The sequence below is a fragment of the Drosophila pseudoobscura genome, chromosome 2 (assembly GCF_009870125.1).
Source record: "Drosophila pseudoobscura strain MV-25-SWS-2005 chromosome 2, UCI_Dpse_MV25, whole genome shotgun sequence".
Lineage (NCBI taxonomy): Eukaryota > Metazoa > Arthropoda > Insecta > Diptera > Drosophilidae > Drosophila > Drosophila pseudoobscura.
The window spans coordinates 9,873,425-9,895,805 of record NC_046679.1 but is presented as its reverse complement, the minus strand read 5'-3'; the positions used below and the strand labels follow the sequence as shown (position 1 = coordinate 9,895,805).

The 22,381-nt window shown below is 46.5% G+C and overlaps 5 protein-coding genes and 1 long non-coding RNA gene across 10 annotated transcripts in view; 3 read left to right on the top strand and 3 right to left on the bottom strand.

Moving 5' to 3' along the window:
- The first annotated feature begins 18 nt into the window (after positions 1-18).
- LOC26532792 (uncharacterized) lies at positions 19-619 on the top strand. The gene is made up of 2 exons (XR_001451655.2): positions 19-245; positions 339-619. It is a non-coding gene; the product is annotated as an uncharacterized lncRNA (long non-coding RNA).
- A 355-nt stretch (positions 620-974) lies between these two features.
- On the top strand, positions 975-4,214 carry Cdc16 (cell division cycle protein 16). 2 transcript variants are annotated; one of them, XR_004468518.1, is made up of 7 exons: positions 975-1,187; positions 1,250-1,757; positions 1,821-2,103; positions 2,168-2,425; positions 2,484-3,129; positions 3,184-3,603; positions 3,664-4,214. XR_004468518.1 is itself a non-coding variant. In XM_001358309.4 (6 exons), exons 1-6 carry the CDS (start codon positions 1,092-1,094, stop codon positions 3,547-3,549), a joined length of 2,157 nt encoding a protein of 718 aa, XP_001358346.2. In that variant the 5' UTR covers positions 975-1,091; the 3' UTR covers positions 3,550-4,214. The 2 variants fall into 2 exon arrangements, 1 of the variants encoding a protein (XP_001358346.2); XM_001358309.4 differs by having other exon boundaries at positions 3,184-4,214.
- A 108-nt stretch (positions 4,215-4,322) lies between these two features.
- LOC4801222 (astacin) lies at positions 4,323-6,489 on the top strand. The gene is made up of 2 exons (XM_001358308.4): positions 4,323-6,001; positions 6,063-6,489. The coding sequence occupies exons 1-2, from the start codon at positions 5,180-5,182 to the stop codon at positions 6,315-6,317; spliced, it is 1,077 nt and encodes a 358-aa protein (XP_001358345.3). The 5' UTR covers positions 4,323-5,179; the 3' UTR covers positions 6,318-6,489.
- Positions 6,490-6,938: 449 nt separating this feature from the next.
- On the bottom strand, positions 6,939-8,880 carry wam (wampa). Its single transcript, XM_001358307.4, has one exon. It carries the CDS (start codon positions 8,663-8,665, stop codon positions 7,013-7,015), a length of 1,653 nt encoding a protein of 550 aa, XP_001358344.1. The 5' UTR covers positions 8,666-8,880; the 3' UTR covers positions 6,939-7,012.
- A 481-nt stretch (positions 8,881-9,361) lies between these two features.
- Positions 9,362-11,337, bottom strand: bb8 (big bubble 8). Its single transcript, XM_001358306.4, has 4 exons — positions 10,861-11,337; positions 10,212-10,804; positions 9,751-10,158; positions 9,362-9,690 (listed from the first exon to the last, which is right to left on the bottom strand). The coding sequence occupies exons 1-4, from the start codon at positions 11,252-11,254 to the stop codon at positions 9,466-9,468; spliced, it is 1,620 nt and encodes a 539-aa protein (XP_001358343.4). The 5' UTR covers positions 11,255-11,337; the 3' UTR covers positions 9,362-9,465.
- A 51-nt stretch (positions 11,338-11,388) lies between these two features.
- pnt (ETS transcription factor pointed) overlaps positions 11,389-22,381 on the bottom strand; it is a 71,372-nt gene continuing 60,379 nt past the window's right edge. For 3 of the 4 annotated variants that reach the window (XM_033377046.1, XM_015181607.2, XM_015181608.2), the window contains 3 exons: positions 12,872-13,827; positions 12,649-12,806; positions 11,389-12,572 (listed from right to left, as the gene is read on the bottom strand). In XM_033377046.1, the coding sequence (XP_033232937.1) occupies positions 12,509-12,572; positions 12,649-12,806; positions 12,872-13,827 (1,178 nt within the window). In that variant the 3' untranslated portion in view covers positions 11,389-12,508. Of the gene's footprint in view, positions 12,573-12,648; positions 12,807-12,871; positions 13,828-16,171; positions 17,778-22,381 lie in introns of those variants that run through there. The other variant, XM_002137261.5, reaches the window with a different exon arrangement.

Below are 22,381 nucleotides of genomic sequence, written 5' to 3'. Positions count from 1 at the left end.
TTTGTGTTCATATTCCTCGACTTTGATATTCGGTTTAATATTACCGGCTAGCTAGAAAACTCACCTCATATCACATAATTTAATCCGATTGATGTATCAATTTCCTACACGTAGGACCAACCATAAGTACTCTTGTTTTTTATTGTCGATAAAATAAGGTTTATACAAAAGAGGTCAACAACAATTGTCTGTTTTCATTCGACACTGATCAGGAAAAGAAAATACCATAGTATGAAATCTGCAAGGTATGTGAACTAGACATGGTGTCAAAAATATACCGTGAATATACCGATGAAAAAAACCAACTTATCTCACTTAACCCCAATTTATTTAAACAGGAGAACAACCTGTGTTAATACGCGGAAAGTTACACTGTAAATTCTTCGTGAAGATAAATCTTTTCAATTACAACAAAAATGGCCATGACATCCAAACAAGTTTCATCATTTTCGTGCAGTGTATGTTAATAATCACTGGTCTACAATGGGTTAACCGGTCTCCGGCCATGATTGGAAATTATATTCCTCGATTTTGATATTCGGTTGAATATTACTTGCAAGATAACACTCTCACCCCTGAACACATAGTTTTATCCGATAAATGAATCAATTTTCTCCAAGATCTGATTTTTTTAAGTTTTCCTTTTATGGAAATTCGTATACGACATTTCCTTTCATTTATACTAAAATTCGGTTTTACAAACATTTTTTTAAGCATTAATAATGACTTTTTCTTGATTGAATACCTATTCATGCATTTGATCTGTTTTCTGTATAAATATTTTGATCCCGATTGCTACTCTTGGTCTTGTTAAGATCATAAAAATCTGAATCTCACTGATTTAGCCTTAAAAAACAGACTGACAAGTTTCTACGGATTTTGGAGAATCGGATGACAAACATTTCCTGAATTCTATAATACTCTTTTTCCTAGGGTATATTTATATTGTTGCGATAGGTATATGAAATGTTTTTCTGACAGTCTGGTTCGATTGCAAAACAGCTGCTGGAACAGCGCTGCCAGATCAATCAAAGCATAACAATCAGCAATTTAATTTCGCCGGAAAAAACAATCACTTTAGAGTGAACAAAATGCCTGGGGAAAGAGAAACTAGCACCGCGGACACGACCAACGACCACATTGACCTGTCCATCTATCGCCGGCTGGTCAAGCAGTTCATAGAGATGGTAAATAGGCGCCGCACTGACGCCGGCCAGGAAAAATGTACTCTTTCCTATTTCCTTTGCAGCGTCGCTATGCTACCGCCTTGTTTTGGGCCGAAAAGGTGTCCGTGCTGAGCGGCCAGGAGCCTCGCGATGTCTACTACCAGGCGCAGTGCATGTATCTGCTGGGGGAGTTCCACCGGGCAGCCCACACCATTCGCCACCACAAGCTGGAGAAGACCTCCCTGCCGTGCTTCAACCTTCTGCTGGAGAGCCTCTACGCAGCCAAGGACTACAACGAGGCTGATGCCATGATCCAGACGGTGGAGGTGGACATAATGACCACCTCGGTCAACCAGCCCGTGGATCCCGGCAGCGGCTGCTACATCGAGAGCAACAGCGTTTTTGGGGGCGAGGAGAACAGCCGTAACGAGCTGCTTGCCTCCATCTACCTGGTGAAGGGAAAGGTCTACGAGGCGCTGGATAACCGCGGCACAGCCATGGATTACTATGTGCAGGCCCTGCACAAATCCATCTACTGCTTTGAAGCACTGGAGGCTCTGGTGCAGCATGAAATGCTGATGGCCTGGGAGGGTGAGTACTAGCAGATATCCCACTGAGCGCAGTATATGGAATTTGGTTCCTTCTTCCCTTCAGAGTTCGAACTGATGCACCACTTGCCGCTGGCCCAGCAATCCAGCGAAGCGGATGCCAAATTCATCCTCAAATTGTACGAATCACGTCTGAAAAAGTACTACGAATTGATTTCTGCTCGGAATGGCGAGGAGATCTCGCCCATTCTCAATCCGGATGTTCTCAAGTTCATAAAGGAGTTCACGGCACGCGTGCAGCAGACCTGCTCCTCAGAGATACAGATGCCGAAGGCTAGCGCCTTGAAGGTGCCCTTGACTCCGAGCCAATTCGTGTCGCCAGCACAAAAGTGAGTGCCGGCATCTCCTCCTCCGCTTTACAGCACTGCTTAACATTTATACTCCCCCTCGTAGAGTCCTGGAAGACCTGAAGGCTCCTTCGTTCTCCCTTCAGACGAGCCTCTCGCGCGCCTCTTCCCTCATTGATGCCACACATCGTTCCATTTTCGATGCCTCCAGTCGCCGTCGATCGCGCGACCATGATGCGGACACATTGGTGCCTCTTGGCGAATGCCTCACTCGCGTGCAGCGCAGCACAGATCTGATGGCCGCCGAGGCAGAAAAATGCTTCTACGACTGTGACTACAAGCAATGCGTGAAAATCCTGAATAAGTGAGTGCCTAGAGATTATCCCTTGCACAAATCTAAATCCGATAATGTATCCACTTAGCCTTCTGAAGATCGATCCCTTCCACAACAACGCTCTGACCATACAGATTGCCTGCCTGGTGGAGAATGGGGACTTTAATCGCCTGTTCTATGTGGCCCACAAACTGGTGGATCGCTATCCGGACAAGGCCATCTCTTGGTACGCCGTGGGCTGCTACTACGACATGATAGGCAAGAGCGATCCAGCGCGTCGCTATTTGTCAAAGGCCACTGCTCTGGATCGCCTGTATGGACCGGCGTGGCTGGCCTACGGCCACTCCTTTGCCAACGAGAACGAGCACGAACAGGCGATGGCCGCCTACTTCAAGGCCACCCAACTGATGCGCGGCTGCCACCTTCCGCTCCTTTACATCGGCGTGGAGTGTGGCCTCACCAAGAATCTCGAGCTGGCCGAAAAGTTCTTCATGCAGGCCATGAACATTGCCCCACTGGATGTGTATGTGCTGCACGAGCTGGGTCTGATCAAATACGAGTACGAGTATGGGGGCGCCGCCACCATCTTCCAGTGCACCGTGGACATCGTGAAGCAGCGGGCAAAGGCCAAAAACGAGGAGATATCCGCCCGCTGGGAGCCGCTTTTCATCAATTTGGGGCACTCTTTGCGCAAGATCCACAAGTACGAGGATGCCCTGTACAACTTCCAATATGTAAGTGCTCGAAGCGGGACTTATTCCATTTCTAATCTGTGATTTTTTTTTCAGGCCCTCCTGCTGAAGCCGCAGAGTGCCACCACATACACTTCCATTGGCTTCATCCACGCTCTTTTGGGCGATCTGGACTCGGCTATTGAGTCCTTCCACAAGAGTCTATCCATCAACCGCGACTGCATTGTCACCTCCACCATTCTGAAGTCCTGCATCGAGGATCTGATGGACGATGCCACCACCATCGATGAGATATGCAGCGCCGCTCTGCGCGACGTGGCCAAGAACATTACGGCCAACAGTAGGCGGGTCCTCAATTCGGATAAATTCAATGGCATGAAGCTGAAGTTCGACGAGGAGGAGGAGTTTGCCAACTCCAATTCCGACTCCAATATGGTCGTGGAAATGAGCTTCGATACCTAATTCTCAAACCCAATGCCATCCCAACCCATCCATTGTTACATCGATCGTTTGCTGGTGCGTTTCTGCGTGTGTTCCATGCACTTGAACTTAATTTCTTGCCTACGGCACACACAGATGTTCGTTCTTCTACGATCTTTTAATGAGGCAGTGGCAGGGGCAGAGGCTTGGGATTTCTCCAGTTAGTGATGTTTTTCCCCCGCATTTCCATTTGAAGTCGCCGACGCCGCCGTCATGCGTTGTGCCAACATTTGTGAATACCATTTTTAGTCGTTTAGTATTTAAGAGTGCGAATAAGTCTCATTTCAAAACATACTCGTCTTAGTGCCCATTACGTGGGGTCTCCAAGTTCTACTTATTATTCTGTAATTATACATTATAATTCTAACTAAATTTTGTTAAAAAGGAAACGCAGTTTTGTGTAAGATAAGTTTTGGTAATTTAAGAAGTGAACGGAAGCCACTATATTGATGGATTTGCGATAAGTTTGGTTATTGAAAAACCGAGAGTACTTCCATCGTGCATGTCCATCAATCGAATAACTGAACGAAACTCTATAATTCACTAATGGATTCGTGCATCAAAGAACTCTCATTTTGAGTGTTCTATGATTTTCAATAGAAAAAGTGAAAGAACCTCATTTATTAAATATTTATGTATCATAAAAACGAAAGTACTTTCATCTAAATGGATTGCGCAATCGTTTCCCAAACTGAAAAAACTGAAAAACTACCATCTTGTGGGTTCAAAAAGTGAAAATCTTGGCAATCCCAATCTTTGTAAGTTAAAGAATTGGACAAAATTTCTATCTTGAAACTTCCTCTATAGATTTTCGATCCAAAAACAACACTGACTTTCATTTTAAGGATCCTCCAATTGTTTTGTTGATTCGAAAAGTGCTAAACTGCCATATTCAGGTTTTTGTATCCATGAACTGAAAGTACTTCCATCTTAAACTGCTATTGAATAACAGACCTCAACGTACTATCATCTTCCGTCTTCCTTAATCGTTCATGTACAGAACCCAACTTCAATGCCATTCGTCTTGTACTCGAGCGCGTGTTAGAACTTCCTTGAACATGAATTATTTAAGAGCTTCCTATTATAATGTTCCACTCTAAATCACAGGCAAAATATTCCAGAATAGTATCATCCATAAAGCTAAGAGGTCGCCGGGCTGTAAGATAATGCTCTTATCGGTTATCGTTTGGGGGCGGCGAAAAATCACGAATTAAGTGTCGTTAAACTTAACTTTTGGATATGCAAACAAACTACTGATACACTTTATGGCAATAGCTGGAGGAGAACAGCACCGAACAGAACGGAGGAACCACAGGCCCAAATATTTGCAGAGCCATACAGCCATAAAGCGTGTGACAAAACCAGAGACGATGACGATTGCGAATGGGAGTACGGGTACACGACGACTACGAGACCCGCGAAGGTCTGTGGGGAAAACATGTTTATGCATATGAAAGCCGCCGGCCGCCGCGTCCGATAAAGAGTTGGGGGCCCGCGAGATTATGCTGGCCATCGGGGGATATATAAGCCCGATCCCGACCAGAACTCAACCACAGTCCAACGACGCATTCCAATCAGCAAACACAAGCAACCAATACAACCAATCGAAACCATGAATAGAGTGATTCTCCTAGTAGCTTTGGGCTTGGCCATCTGCCATGCAGTGCCTTTGGCAGTGTCCTACGATGATGACGACGACACGGAGGTGGTGGAGCTGCCGGGAAATGGAATTGAGGAGGCGCCACCCGTCCTGGGCAAGGACATCATCGATCTGGCGCCCCTGGGCGCATCGCTGTTCGGAAAACCAGACCAGGAGTTGACGGCCGTCCTCGTGGGCAACTTCAGTGCGGACTCCGATAAGGTGAATCCTGAGGAACTGGGCAGCTACCTGGAGGGCGACATGCTCGTGCCCCAGACAGACCTGATCATGAAAAATGGCTTGCCCACCCAGTCCTCCCGCTGGCCCCAGGGCGTGATTCCCTACGAGATCCGCGGCGCATTCAGTGCCCGCGACAGGGCCACCATCGAGAATGCCATCGCTGAGTACCACCGCCGCACCTGCATCCGCTTCGTGCAGCGCAGCTCCCAGCGCGACTACATCTCCATCGTGAGCGGCAACTCCGGCTGCTGGTCATCCGTCGGACGCGTTGGCGGCAAGCAGGAGGTGAATCTCCAGAGTCCCGGATGCCTCAGCCGCCCCGGAACGGCCATGCACGAGCTGATGCACGCCTTGGGATTCCTGCACGAACAGAACCGCATGGAACGCGACGGCTACGTGGCCATCCAGTACGGCAACGTGCAGTCCTCGGCGATGAACAACTTCGAGAAGGCCGCCCGCACCGAGGCTTTTGGAGTGCCCTACGACTATGGCAGTGTGATGCACTACTCGAAGAACGCCTTCTCCATCAACGGACAGCCCACCATTGTACCGATGGTAGGTGCTCGAAGATACGCTTATTGCTTCTGACTGATATCCATTATCCTTCTTTCCACAGCAATCCAATGGGGCTGACCAAATGGGCCAGCGTAATGGCTTCTCCGACCTGGACATTCAGAAGCTCAATCGCATGTACGACTGTGGATCGGTGGGTGCCAGTCCCTCCTTCCCATCCTCGCCTATCACGGCTCCTGGTGCTGTTCCCACTGCTGGCAGCGGAAATCCCATTGTGGACAGCTTCCTCGGCGGCCTCATCAGCGGCTTGGGTCTGGGAGAGGAGGAGGACCAGAAGCAGGAATCCACCCAGAAGTAGGAATGATCCAATCTCCAATGAACCAAAAGAATCTACTAGATATAACGAATCACCAACGCTCAAAACTATTTAAAGCATCCCCCATACCAACAAGCATCTATGAATCTATCAATCTTTACCTGATGTTTAGACTTAAAATAATTTAATAAAATGTTAACAAGAAGTGAAGAAACTATTGCAAATTTTAAGAGGATAGCAGCTGAAGTTTCAGGCTTCGAAGTGATGGATCGTTAAAAGATATGTACTTACTCTAAATGGTTTTGGAATGAGGAGAGAATAGATTTTACATCGATTTATGTCATAGTCGTATATAAAAGAACACGAATGAAAGTAGGAATCAAAGTTGGGGCTTCAGAGAGTTTCATATGCTTGGAGTAGAGATCTTTGTCGTCTCCAATGAAACGTTTTTCTATTAAAAAACGACTGTAAATAGTGCTCTAGTATTAAAGATTGAGGATTCTCTGAGGACTCCATGAATCGTTTACCCTTCGTGAAACGAAGCTGCAGAGCCATGTACCCATAGATCCTTGATATCGTGAAAATATAATTTTTGGATGATCTCCAAGGTGGTTAGCAGGATCAGAGACCCACAAATCTATTAATAAACTTTAAACCAATGAAATTATAGCCCCAATAATGTTGACAATACTTGTATTATATTTAAAACCAAACAGATTTGAAGAGGAACTGATAATCTACATATTCCTCTTGGCGGCCAGAAGGCGAGAGCGTGGCAGACGGCACTGGCTGATGCTGTGCAGGCGGTACTGCATCTCCGGCTGGGTGACCTTCTCGTAGAGCTTCTTCTTGGCCTCGGTGACGGTGTGGATGAGGACGCCGTCGCCGCCGTCGTCCATGTTGAAGGCCTCGCCCTCGGCGCACTCCGGACACTGCTGGGTGAGCACTATGTCGTTGAGATCGGTGGGCAGCTCGCAGATCTTCTCGATCTGCTTGACCACATAGTCGAAGCGGCCCTCGTCCTGGCGCTCCATCACGTAGACGCTGGCGGTGAGTTCCTGGACGCGCATCTCGAGCAGCTTGCAGAAGCGACTGAAGTTGACCAGATTGACGTGGGTGTGGTCGCCGAGGAGGAGAGCCAGCGGTGAGGCATCGATGGAGCACATCTCGCAGACGGTCTCGAGACCCTGGAGCAGGTTCTCCAGACGGGCATCGTTGCTCTCGCGGGCCTTGTGCAGCTCCATGTTGGATTCCTGTTTGCGGCTGACCTGCAACTCGAGGTTGGCGATCTGATCAAGCTGATCCTGCAGGCTGCTGGAGTTTTCCCGCTTGAGGGAAATAATGTCCTCGAAGAGGCGGTTCACCGAGTTGTTCAGCAGCGTGATGTGGTAGGACATCTCGTTGGCGTAGTTGAAGAACGAGTAGTAGAGGCTCTCCTGCTGCTGGAACTTCTCGATCACCTCCTCCACGTTGTTGGAGTCCGTGTAGTCGAGGATCTTCTGCAGCACCGAGTTGTACAGATTGATCTTCTTGTTGTGCAGCCGCCGGAACTCGTCCCGTCGGCGGTACTCCTTGGGCTGGAGGTCCGCCAGCTCTCGTGGCTTGGCCTTGCACTCGAGGAAGGCCGAGTTGTCCCCATCGGCGGCCACCCGCCGCATGATGCCCTGCATCTCGACGCGTCGCACCTCCCGCTCCTTGGCCTCCCGCTTGGCGATGTTGTCGATCTTCTCGTAGACATCGATGCACCCATCGAACGTGTTCAGTGCGTACTCGATGAGATCTATCAGATACTTCTTGTCGCTGTTCAGTTTCTGAACCATCTTCGTGTAGGAATCGTTGAAGAAGGTGCGGTGGTTGAGGATGCGGATGAGCTGCTCCCTTAGCTCTGCATTGGCCGCCGTGAAGCCGCACTCCTGGCGCACTCCCACCTCCAGGGAGTTCTCCAAAATGGTCATCTTCTTGCGCACGCGTCCCACATGAGCCTGGTGCTGATTGTCGGGGACCGTGATGCGGTTCAGGTTGTAGATCTGCTTGCTGACGCGACTTATCTCGCGCTCCATGTTCGTGATTGAGGTCTTGAGGGTGCTCAGGTCCTGAGCGAGGTTCTCCTGGCAGTCCACATGGCAGCGGATGAGCTCCAAGTACCGCTGGTTGTTCTTCTGGTGCGTTGTCCCGCTGGCCACCCAGATCTGGGCCCTCAGATCGTTCTTCTCATCCTCCAGCTGATCGATGGCATTCTCATAGCTCGCCTCGATGATTGTCTCCTTACGCGACTTCAACTTTCCCGAGAGGATCTTCTTGTACTCGCGCTGTCGCTTCCCCAGCTCCTTGTGCTTCATCAGGTAGCCCTCCAGGAACTCCGTCTTGTTGAACGGCTGTATGTCGTCCATTTTGTGGTTGAACCTCTAGAATTTCTTTAACTCAAAACCCAAAAAAAATAATAACTATCGAATAAATAATCTCTTATCGATCTGAAGTGTGACAGCGAACAAGGTTTTTTTCAGTTTTGTGGGTGGGTTCTGCGCCCTTGTGAATGCTAGGAATTTCCGTATACTTTTGATCAATACCAAATTGTTAACTGATTATGTGAGAGTGACTTATAATCCTAGAGGTACTATTTAAACGAAACCCAAAAGGGGATAAGTAAAGTATACATTTGTCAGTTTCGAATGGAGCCTCATGGATATACTTTTATGAGTGATATAATGCAGCAGGGCTCTTGCCTAAATCCACATTATAATGGTCTCATTCTTAAGCTTTTACATCTAAAACTTCTATATTGCTTTCAAGACATCACATGCTTAGTTTTGCCTTAGTTTTCATTCATTCCTTTAGTCTAAGAATACAAGTTTAAGGTACAAACGCCTCAAGATTAAAGCTTCGTAAGTTGTAGCTCCCGAATACCCATTTTTAGTGGTAGAAAGTGGATTCTTTTGAGGGTTTATGTACTTCATTCCACAAAGGGACTGTTCTCTAAGATAGGGGCCAGCTCTAAGCACAATTTCGACTCCTAATCACATGAAATTAGCCTGTTTTTGTATCAATTAAATCTCTAGATTGCTCAGTTAACTAACTATATTCTATTATATATTTAAATAAATCGCCTTCTTAAACAGAAACATTTTGTATAAAGATATTTAAAAATTTTGGACATTAATTGCAATGCTATATAATCAGGATCATATGGGGACTACTGTTGGGAAATGCCGGAGCTCTCGACGGCATTGAAGATCTTGAAGACGGAATATATGTAGGCGGCTTTGCGCAGATCGTTGCACGTCTCGAATTTGTTGGCGGTGGTCTTGATACCAGCGGCGGCCGACTCCATCACAGTCTGAAGAGCGGCATCCACGATCTCGGCCTCCTTGGTGCAGTCGCGTATGCGTATGAGGCGTTCGTTGGGCTCAATCTCGGGCTACGGATTGGGAAAAGTAGGGAATTAGAGAGGATGCACATCTGCGTGTGATGAACTTACAAATTCAGAACCGGGACAGCGATTGAGCGACTCATTGATGGAGTTGATCACCTCGTGGATCAACTGGGAAGTGGTCTTGGAGTTCATCTTGCCGTAGGAGACGTGGTTGATGTTCTTGAGATACTCGAAGTACGAGACGGTGACACCACCTGCATTGCAGTACAGATCGGGCACCAGGAGGACGCCCTTGTCGATGAGGATCTTCTCGCCGGCGGGAGTCGTGGGTCCATTGGCTCCCTCAAGGATCAGTTTGGCCTTGACCTTGGCGGCATTCTCGCTGGTTATGACTTTCTGTGTGGCGCAGGGCATCAGGATATCGCATTCGGCTTCCAAGAGATCCTCCTTGGACTCTTGCGCCTTGGAGTAGCCCTTGATTGTTTTCTTTTCCGCCTTGTAGGCTATCAAATCCTGCAGAAAAGAGCCATGAGTACCATGTTTCAGCTTTTGATCTATAGACTTACATTAATGTCGATGCCATCTTTGTTAAAGAGCTGGGTATCAAGCTCCTTTACACCAATAAGCTTGGCCCCTGCCTCATGAACAAATTTGGCGGCAAAGGAGCCCACATTGCCGAAGCCTTGGACAATGACCTTCTTGTCCTTCCAGCCCGTCTTCCACTTGAGCATGTCCATCCAATCCTTGTCCTGCAAGAACAGATCCCCGGCCTTCCACACGCCGCGTCCCGTGGCCGAGTTGCGTCCATTGATGCCGCCAATGTGCACCGGCTTGCCCGTACAAATGGCCGCTGCATTGATGTCCTTGTAGCCAAAGGTCTTCATGTACTGGTCCACCATCCAGCTCATCTCGCGTCCGCTGGTGTTCACATCCGGGGCGGGCACATCGATGCCCGGTCCGATCATGTTACGCTTGAGCAGCTCCATCGTGTAGCGACGCGTGATGGTCTGCAGCTCCGACACGCTGTACTTCTTGGGATCGATGCGAACGCCGCCCTTGGAGCCGCCATAGGGCAGGTTAACGCAGGCGCACTTGAAGGTCATGATGGCGGCCAAGGCCTTGACCTCATTCTCGTCCACATCCATGGCAAAGCGGATGCCTATGGAAAGCAGATGAGATACTGTATCTCCGGGGATACAGATCTTCAAAACTTACCTCCCTTGAGTGGGAGACGATTGCGTATATGATGGGCCCGATATCCCGTGATTATCTCGTAGGCACCATTGCCCTTGATGATCGGAAAGCTCACCTCCACGGAGGTGGTGACGCTGCCAATCAGATTGAGGATCGCCGAGACGCGTGCCTGTCGCGCCTCGGGCTTCATGTGTGAGTGCTTGCCCATTTCCTTCACCAGCTCCGACTCCATGGCCTGGGCCGCCTGATGGTAGTAGTACAGGACCATGGACGAGAACTCTGGATCCTTGTCGGTGGCCACCTTCTTCAGATGCTCGGGCATCTTGTGCTCGTACCTGTGGCCTTGTATCTGCGACTGCGACTTTGTCTGTTGCGGTCGCTGCTTAAACAGCGTCATTGTTAAATTGCGTAGCATTTCGCCTGATTTTAAAAATATTTTTTTCTTCAATTATGAATGGAAATTTTGGAATAGAAATGACGTACTGAAATAACGGAATAACAGTGACAAAGATACGACTCAGCAATATATTCATGGATAACTATGTTTGAATGATTTTTCTTGCTTTTATTTAATGTTTGTGTTTATCGTATTTTAGTTCTTTAATATTACGATGTATATAAATACAATATTTTAGAATTGCTCTACATATATATGCGCATATGCTATATATCTGTATTATATATAGTATATGTGTGCTTACGTTTAATACGTGGCTAAGCATCTAAGAGCTACGACTTAAGTATGGCCTAACCTATGGGATACTATATCCTACATATGTATATAGTATTTATATAAAAGAGTTCTTTAGTTAAATGGATCAACTTTGCTTTTGTTTAAAACTTTTGGGATCGCACGGAAGCACGCACAAGATACAGATACAGGGATACAGACGGGAGAGCTTATGTAGTTATCATATAAATACTAGGGGGGCTGTTCGGGGGTTCCTATACTTCCTATACATCATCTTTCTTCTTACAATATTTACACCTTGAAGATTGAATGATTCTGAAATGTTGCTTGTGGGTTAAGAAAATGATTATTTCAACAGAGAATATGTTGCGCTCTAATATCACTTTTTGGGGGACACATTGCTTTTTTTTATATATTGTTTATGGCCTCTAAATCAATCGTCGCATTCGCATTGCACACACAAACACACACACGCACACACACAGAATTTTCTTCGAATTTTAACTGGTTTTTCATTCTCTTGTTCTTGATGCTACAGAAGGATTTGGTGGGGGGGACTACGAAATTCCTTAAATCTTAGTCTTATGCAAGTACGAATATTTTAAATTAATTTCAAATTAATTCAAAAGTCTAATTTTTACACAATAATTACAATTAACAAATTGATGGTTGGAAAGGGTTCTGTTTACGGGGCGGGAACACTTTAATCTCGTTGCAAGATCGCAGTTCTTGGGGGGGCTGGTGGGTGTGGTGGGTGGTACTGCTTGCTGCTTAAAAGCTAACATCACGCTGATTTAAACAATATATTTCTCTGTTTTTTGTTGAGTACAATCCGTGGCTGCTGCTGCCGCTGCCGCTGCTGCTGCGGGAAGCAGCTCTGACTCTCAACCCCCTTCGACGGCTGCTCCAACTGCCGCTGCGGCTGCGGCTGCTGCTGCTGCAATTCATCGTTCAGGCAGCTTCCGTGCTGCTCTCCTGCTAGTCCACATCCTTCTTCTCAATCTTTAGATCGTACTTGGCCACCAGCTCCTCAGGGGTGTGGCTGTAAATCGAAAGAAAAAGATACATTCATTAGCTACTGTTTTGAAAAGGGTTCCAAAAGAGTATGGGAGACCTACCCAACTAGATTCTGGAGATCGCAGACAAAGCGGTAGACATAGCGCTTGCCCGCCGTCTTGTGGATGATGTTCTTGTCGTAGTAGTACCTCAGGCCGCGACTCAGCTTCTCGTAGTTCATCTTGGGCTTGTTCTTACGTATGCCCCAGCGACGTGCCACCTAAAAAGAGAGAGACAATGGGGATTAGCGGCTGCCCATCCAAGGATATCCTTCCAAGGACTTACCTCATCTGGATCTGTTAGCTTAAACTCCCAGCCATCGCCTGTCCACGAGATGAAGCTCTGGCACGTCTTGTCCAGCAGCAGTTCGAGCAGAAACTGCCACAGCTGGATGGGTCCGGAGCCCGTGAAGCACGGCACTCCGCCCTGCGTCGTGTAGCCACCGAGCAGCGACTTGTCCAGCCCCAGGGTGCTCATGTATGCCGCCGGATGTGGGTGCGTGTGTGCCCCCCACTGATCCATGGCCGTCGGTTGGGCGCCCATCGACTGGAAGGGCTGGGCATCGTAGGGCGTGAACTCTGGCGGATAGTCGTGGTAGCGTCCCCGTCCATACGAGTTGTAAAAGTCCGGACTTCCATCCATGCCGTAGCCATTGCTGTTGCCGCTGCTGTTGTTGCCACTGCCGTTGCCTCCGCTCGAGGCCTGGCTCTGGTGCTCCTGCGCCGAGATGGTGCTGTGGTAATCGCTGTCATCCCCCGCCGCTCCACCCCCATTGGAGGCTGTGCCTCCTCCCCCGCTGCTGCTGCCACTGCCTGCTCCTCCGCTGTAGGCGGCGGCAAGATGCGGTGGCAGGCCATAGCTACTGAGATCGGTGGGATCGTTCTGGCTGCCATTCGGCCCTGACGCATAGGAGCCGCCACTGCCGCCACCGCTTCCGTTCTGCGTTCCGGGCTCCTCTTTCACCTGATGCTGGTGGTATATGGCGGAAATGGCGGCCAATTGGTAGTTGATGTTGTTGTTATTGTTATTATTGTTGCTTGGATTCGTGTTGTTGCTGTTGTTGTTGTTGCTGGTGTTGTTACTGTCGCTGGAGCTCTGCTGTTGCACAGCAGGTGGCAGCATCGAATTGTTGCTGCTGTTGCCACTGCTGTTGTTCGTGTTCGTGTTGTGATTCTGCTGCTGCTGTTGCTGCTGCGGGGGCGGGCTGTTGTTGGGTCGTTCATGTGTATTGCTGCTGTAGCCTGGAGAGCGACATGAAAAGATACGAGATACAATTGGATTAGTTATAGAGACATAGACTGGAAAAGGATAAAGTGGCAGATACATGTAGATCTATAATTACTAATGAAAGGACGTATTTATAGATATTTTATTATATTTATAAGCAAACCCATCTTAAGACTGAATTTCAACGTTAAGATACATTTGTTCACATATATCTTAGCAATAGAAAGTGAAAATCAGCGGGGAATCATTGAGAGTGAAAGAAACCAAGTATCTCATCTTAGAAAAGGTTTCCCCATTCCATCAAATACCTGCCTTTCTTTCAATGGAGAATAAAATCTTCAAGAGAACTTCCATCTACCACACACTCTCCTAAATGGGGCGTCTTTTCCCATTTCGAAAGCGTGTGTGTGTGGGAAGGGGAAGCGTGTGAAAGAGTTCGAAAACCAATCAAAAATCACAGCGTACACTCATACCAATCGCTGATTTAGATACAGATACACAAAGACATCTCATAGATACACACATAGATACAGACGAGGGGGCACCATCCACATCACCATCCCCCTGGATCTAATGGTCTGTAAGAGTGTGTGTGCAACGCCACATTAATTGCGAATACAACGGAAATTTCACACATTTCGAGACTGAGGCCGAGACGAGAGCACGCTGCTCGCAAGTATCTGTGAAATACGAAAACCTGTTGGCATACACAGATACAAACACATGCGCAGCTGTACGCTCACTCGATTGCTACCTCTCCCTCTCTCTCTCACACTCTCTGGCGTTCCGAAGAAGCAATGAAAAAGCTTTCAAAGCGTTGTTTCCCATTCGCTCGGCGACGCTACTGCGCAGATACAAAGATACACGAGGCAGCCAGCCCCACTGGTTGGCTGGTGGCGGTCAAAGAGTTGTGTGGCAGCAGTAGCAGCAGCTGCGCCTTTTTAGGTGCCGCCTCTTCTCTTACACGCTGGCGATAGAGGAGGGAGCAGGCATCACATCATTAGAGCATCATCATCAGAGATACAGAGATACTGCTCGTACAATTTGTATCTGTATCTCTGCGTGGGCATCTAATGAATCTTCTAATGATGCCTCCGTATTCGCTTCTCTCTAGGCTGTATTTCTCTTGCATCTGTAATGTATCTTTATTGTAAATTTTAACAGTATCTTTAGTTCTTCGATTTGCATATCCATGTTGCATCTTCTGTAGCCAGCATCCTTTTTTAATCTGTTTTAAGTCTCTAAGGTATCTCAAAGAGATACAAGATCTCACCTCTGTGATGTATCTTTTCATTTGTTTCTGAATTTTAAGTATCTTTTTAACGTACTTTATTTTGTATGTCATTTTGCCTTGTGTCTCTACTGTGTATCTGTTGTATTTTTATCGTATCTATCTTGTATCAATCATATTTTTTCAGTATCTTTTCTAAATTTGATGAATTTTTGCTGTATATTTTGCTAAATTAGGGCATCTTTATACTTGTATCTATGTACATGGTTTTTTTTAGCACTTCTGTACTTTTGCTGGAATCTTTGCTGAATCTTCTGCACATTTGATGTTTTTTCTATATAGTGTATATGTACAAGATGTATCTTTGGTTACCAATTTCGTATTAGACCTAATAATTGCATGTTGTATTTTCTGTATCTTTGTTATTGCTATATTGCAATTTTAAGGTTTATGTTGTATCTTTGAAATCTTCGATGTATCTCTTATATCTTTAAAGTTTTTTTTACAATCGCTTTATACTGTATCTAAAGCGTCTGATTGCCTTGCTTTTCCTGTATCTTTGGCGTATCTACTGTAATTTGATTGATTTTTTGTTGCATCGTTGATATATATTTATTTATATTTAAGCTATATTTAAGAGGTATTTCATACAGATGTGTACCTTGATTAAATCCTTATTGTATTACTGTCGTATCTTTTGATTTGTATCTATTATAAGAATGTTGAACCTTTCAAGTATCTTGTTATCCCCCACGCACAGCAAACAGCAAACAAGCCATCTAATTGCCACAAGAAGTGCGTCCCCACAAGAAGTGTTGGCCACTTATCACCAGGTCAATCTGTTCTGTTCTGCTCCCCCATTCAACAAACAACAGTCTTCCCATCCAGCCAGCCATCCATCTACTTATTGCCACCCCTTGTGGCATGGCTCGAGAGAGAGAGAGAGACAGAGTCAACTTGTTGCGTGTCAAACACTTAAAAACGAATTACAAACGAATTTAATTATGCCACACCGCATCGCAACGCATCGCCACGTATCTTTCAGATGCTTTTCACACCCCAACAATTTGTAATTAAAAAGTTTTCGAGGATTGTTCCGTTTTTGATGTTGGTAAATATTTGCTGACCTGTGCTGAAGAAGTTGACATCCGAATCCGTGTAGTAGGCATTCCCCCCGACTCCTACTCCCACTCCCACTCCACCGGAGTCGTTACCAAAGGGCGCCATATCGTTGAAGTATCCCAGGCCCAGGGAGGCAGCCGTGGAGCTGCTTAGAGCCCCCACCAGATTGCTGGTGTTGCTGCTATTGGTGCTGCTGCCGCTGCCACTGCCACTGCTGTTGGGCAAAAATCCCTGCGACGAGGTGTTGCTGGAGGAGGAGGCACTCGAGCTGGAGCCGGAGGAGGTGGTCGTCGTGCTGCCCGTACTCCCGCCAGAGAGACGATGGTGCGGATGCTGTTGTGGCTGCTGCTGCTGGGTGGGTGATCCATACTGCTGTGGCAGGTGCGGCTGCTGTTGCTGCTGTGGTAAATGTTGCTGCTGCTGTTGCAGGCTCTGTTGATGTTGCAGATGCATCGATTGCTGGGTATGATGGTGATGATGATGATGATGCTGTCCCAAATGGTAGCTGGGATAATTCTCATAGCTCTGCAGGACCATGTTGTTGTAGTTGTTGTAATGTTGCTGTTGCTGCTGCTGCTGCTGCTGTTGCTGGAGGAGATGATGGCTGTGCTGGTGCTGATGCTGAAGGAGATCCGACTCCTTGTCACTGTCCAAGGCGTTGGCGGCACTGCTGATTATGGTGGCATTCACTAAAAACGCAGAGGGCGGCATCTCTTTGCTGCTTCGTTCACAAATTGATCGGTTCTCGAAAACGGAAACTCCTCCTCGCTAATCAGAAAGCGAGGCGTCATTGACGATGGTCCAGAATTACTGTGTGTGGAATCTGCGGGATCTGTTTTGTGGCTCTTCTAAATGCTGCTGGTGGTACTTGCACTCGTATTAAAATTGATTTCTTCTTTCTCTCTTTTGGAATATTTTAATTTTTGCACTGTCACATATGTATAGAATTTTTCGGTTTTCGGTGGTTTTTGTGTGTGGTTTATGATTGTTTGTTTTTATGCGGGCTGGCCTCTAATCAATTGGAGTGCCGCCTGTGCCCCTCTGATAAGTATTAACTATTCCGTGGGGGGACTTTTAACAAGGGACAACTCTACTTGTGACTTATGTGGGCGTGTGACACTTGAAGAGATTTTAATCACAAAGATTGAGGATCGATTCTCAGCGCCTCATTTCCTGTTTCACACTTGTGTTCTGAAATGCCATGGGAAATTTCTCTCCTACGTTTCACCGTCGGCTACAGATACATATATGTATTTATATATATCGTACAATTCCAATTGTGGTTTATTTTTTGCAATTTAATGGCAATTAATTGTAAGCCCTCTGGACTCTTTCCGTTTCACTCTGCCACTAGCACTGGCACTGGCACTGGCACCGTTGATAAATTAATGCGCATATCACACAACACTCTTATTCTCTCTGTCAGGCACTATATATATTTTGTATTACTATATACATTATATTGTTTTCATTGCAGTTTGGGTTTTATCTGGCATTTCAATTCTCAAGTTTTCTTTAAAACACTTATCGCGCGCGGAGCGTATGAGCAATCCAGGGCTGTCACTAAACGGATCTCAAAAGAATGCTGCTATGCGAGCACGAGCACGAGCGCGAGATACAAGATACATTCCACCTTCGACGGCGTTCGAAAGAGAAGTGAAGTTGCCCTGAAGTTGCTGGCTCGTTTCGTTTCGTTCGTGCCTCGTCGTTCGTATCTGCGCTCGTTCGGGTTCCCGCTCGGGTCTCTCCGGCTGCTTGCGTGTGTGGGAGAGGGAGGGTACGTACTACGAACGAATGTGCCAATGGCAAATAATAATCATCATCAGAGGGAGGGAGGTAGGGAGGTAGGGAGGAGGGAGAATACTTTCACAGGGTGTTTCTCACACTCTCTCGTTGCCGCTCCCCTTTCTCCTCTGCTCCCCGCTCATAATCAGTGGGCAGTGTGCCCAGTGTAGTGTGTGTGCTCTTTAGTGAGTGACTACTGCTGCGCATTTTAAATGATATTTTTGTTCGGGAAAGATTCAACTTGTTGATTTCTCCCCTCTCTCGGCTCTTTCTCCTCTGAGGAGAGAACTGTAGTACAGTTCCCTCGAAATTGGCTTTTTTCGATCATTAACAAACGCCAACACAGCACAGCACACAAAATGGCCATCAAAGACTGTATCTTCGGCCCACTTCGGTCCGCCGCTGAGATATCCAATGATGATGATCGAGTGGGCAGCTCTGCTGATGGCCAACAGAAAATGTATCTCACAGATACAGAGAGTCCCACAGCCAGAGTGGGATTGGCTACAGCCCCTCCTCTCTCACATACGATGAGATCATGCCAAAAACAAAAAAAAAAACAAAAACAAAAAACAATGAAAAACCCAACAAAAATTAAAAAATTAGTTAACTATTTCAAGCCCCCAGGCCGTACGTGTCTTCAGGTCTTGAGATACATGTGAGCATGTATGGGTTTATATAATATTTCTAACCAAAAATAAAATTAAAAAATGGTGGCCCGCTCTGGAAACGTGTTTTGGGGCATTTTTTCGACATTGGAGCTGTTGCTGCTGCCAACCAATGACAATTTCGATTCGGTCGAAACGAATGCGAAACGTGGAGCCCGAAATGGCACGTTCCCCCAGCCGGGCCCCAGAGCAAAGCTTAGCCATGGGTTAGAGAACAGATAAGCGCGCAACCTCAAAGATACAAAAAGAATAACTGGTGGCTCTTATCTGCAGGGTTGGGGGGCCAATCAATCGCTTATTGATTCCATGGCTATCATACCTTAGGCTGAATTCCAATTGCATTGGCAGCACCACCACCAGCAGTAGCAGCAATTGCAACGAGGGCTCAAGTGCCTTGCCATTTTCCTGGAAAAGTCTTGTGGACAGACGGCTGATAAAGCACAAAACACAAAAAATAAAACCAGAAAGAACGAAATCAATGGCCTGAAACTTTGAATACCCTATAGGGAGCCATTATGTGCTCATAAAATTGTGATAAAAATCGAATTACAATCGTTAAAACTACAGCTTCTTAAAGGCAGTGCCAGGGGAATTCCGATCTATTAGTCATATCTCTAGAGATTGGAAAGACTTTCGGTTGGAAATACCCTGGTAAAAATACTCATAGCACCCTTTACAAAGTCATAAATTTTGCCAATTTAACGGCCCACACATAATAGTTATCGAAAAAGGAAGTTCTTCCCCAAAAAAAGAAACAGCTGTTGACCATGTTTGGGATTTCGGCCACAAAAGGATCGCTGAAGTTGGGCTTCTTCTTGGCTTGGACTTTTTTTTTGGGGCACTTAAGAATTCTGGCAGCACACGCCACAAACAAAATAATAATCGCATGATGTAAAATAAATTTTAAAAAATATTTTTTCTTCTTTGATTTTTTGGCTGCGCGTAAAGTGGAAAGAGCGTCGTGGAACAATAGAGAGAAGAAGTACAAGCGGAAATACAAAAAAACTAAAAAAAAAGAAGCGAGGAGAACAGGCAATGACAGCAGCTGGGGGGAGCCACCAAAGAGCTGAAGCGAGATAGATGATGCGCCTCGCTTACGACCATTTCCGGTTGAAGCACGTGCGCATGCGCACATTCGTAGGGCAGAGGAGAGAGGAGGTAAACCCATTGAACCCCTGCCAGTGGCAGTGCCCCTCCTCCAGGGTACTCCCCTAACCTTCCTAACCCGATGAAAAGCCACCACCACCAAAAACCAAGAGAAAACCAATCACAATCTCATAAAACCGGCGACACTTCCACCCAAATAAAAAAAAAAAGAGAAGAACAGAACAGAGAGAGGATCGGATCCTACTTGCCCAAAACGCACACGTTCAAAGAGGTAGAGGTACCAGACCAAGGGTTAACATAATAATTATCATTCCATTGAATGAATACCAAATGAGTGTAAAGATGAGTGCCAGAGTGCCGGAGTGCCAGAGTGCCAGAGTGTGGTGTGTGCCAAAAAAGGGTATACTTTCAGTTGAATTTCAATTAAAACTTGTTCCAACAAAAGGATTACACACATTTAATGCAATCAGAGCTGGAGAGCAGAGTAGACCAGAACGGAGAGGGAGTTACAGGAAGCGCCTACAGAGAGGAGGAACAATGACAAAGGAGGCTGGCAAGACAGGGACTATAAGGAATATGGAAGGCATAAGGAATGGTTCCTTAAGCTGCCCAAACAGCTGGCTGCCGCCGACACTCGAGAGCCCTCGGCGGCCATTCAATTGATATCAAATTAATGACGGAATGGTATGAAAGGTTGAGGGAATTGTATGGATATAGGATCTCTTAAAGGATCTGTTACGCGGTGTGTATCTTCCTCTCTATCTAGCTCTGTGCACGTGTGCAAAATGCACTCCACACTCCACTGGATCTTTTTCTCTCCCTTTCACCTCTTGGTATATGTAAGCACTTCCGCTCACACACACACTCAAACACACGTCGCGCCATCCCGCTCTGCCTAATGTAAATCGGATGTCAGTGCATTGCGCGTGAGGCATATCAATTATAGGAGAAGGAGACAGAGAGCTAGCCAGCGAGCGCCACAAGAGAGCGAGAGAGAGCGAACCTGTTAAAAGACAAGCAAGCCACATACATAAATAAATAAATAAATAAACTGTTAGACGGCAGAACGGAAGGAAATCGTAAACACCAGTCCCATCCAAGTAGTAGTTCCATCATAATTACAGCTGCAGTCCCAGCACCGACGACTATCCCCAAGATACCCAGCCCAGCCCACCGACCGACCCACCTGTTTGGGGAGGCTGATGCTGCTTCCGTGCAAGAGGCCAAGAATAATATCAATTTTCTATGTAAACCGAGCCCCCCACATGCTGCTGCTGCTGGCTGTGCAATTTTCAGGTTGCTTGAGGAATACCTGCATTTTGACAACAAAATAAACAGATGCCACCTCCAAAGAGAGGTCTTCCTTCTTCTCTGATTGTGCCCGAGACTTGTAAACAACACGCTAAATACAAACAACAATCATTATAATAACGCTCGGGATTCCTACGATCCGATCCACATGCGTTTTCACAGCTCCCTTCAGAGGAGAGAGAGAGCGGAAATGAAACCAGATACTTTCTGATAGCAAAACGCATGTGTAGCCTGAGATGGAGATGGTGATGGAACTGGAACTGAAACTGGGACCTGGACTGGAAGCTGGAACTGGAGTATAGCTTGATGATGATGAGAAAGATGTGTGTGTATCCCCGTGCATTGATCTACGAGTACGAGTCTACACTTATCGATCTTGATTAAGCCAAATGCTGCCAAGTGACTGTTTGTTGATCTGTTGATTGGGATCTCTACGCTCGATAGATGGATGGATGGCTAGATGCTCGAGTAGGATATGAGATCCTTCAGAGGAGATGTCATTGATCTTCGGATGAAAACTGAGAAGTATCCAAACCACTAATGGATGACTTCTATAGGAAATGAGACACTAACTGATTTTCAGCAAAGGAAACTGAGCTTATCGGCGATCTGGGATCAGGTGGATCTTGATGTTGGCTCAAGTTCAAAGGGAAACCCAAAATTAGCTGGGAAAAACTATGTTTCATAATGTCCTTAACAGGTGAACCTTGATTCTGGTTCAGATTCAGGGGAGAATTTAGTTTGAACGAAGATTTGAAGCCATTCCGAGATGCAGATCCTAGAGATAGATCCTTAAATGGATCATAGATCATGTACAGACAAAACCATAGCTAATCATAACGGTTGCCAATTCGAATCCATGCTAAGATTACAAACCATTGAAGTCATTGATCACTGAGCTATCGGTGACCATGTGATCTGTGATCATGTTCTGTGGATCGTGAGACACAGATCCCCAGAGATAAGCTTACAAACAAGATTGACGCATGCAAATCTTACATGGATCTCCAGATCGGATCGACGAGTATAAACGGGATTTCAACACTTTCCGAAACCGGAAATGATCATGTTTGATATCTGTCCGATCTACAATCAGAGCTCCTTGAAGGCCATGTGGGTATGTTCTATGTGTACTTGTGTGTATCTGTGTGTGCGTGTGTCAGATGTTCTACCTTCTGAAAAGACAGTTGGCTGCCCCGAAAGGAGCACAGAGAGTGACTCGCTAAATGGCTCATTTATGGCCGTTTCCCACTGTGCACCGAATGTGGCATGCGGTCACAAGGAGAAGAAGAGTGCCGTAAAGCACAAACGAATGAACCCTGGCTGTGAAAGAGAGAGAGGGAG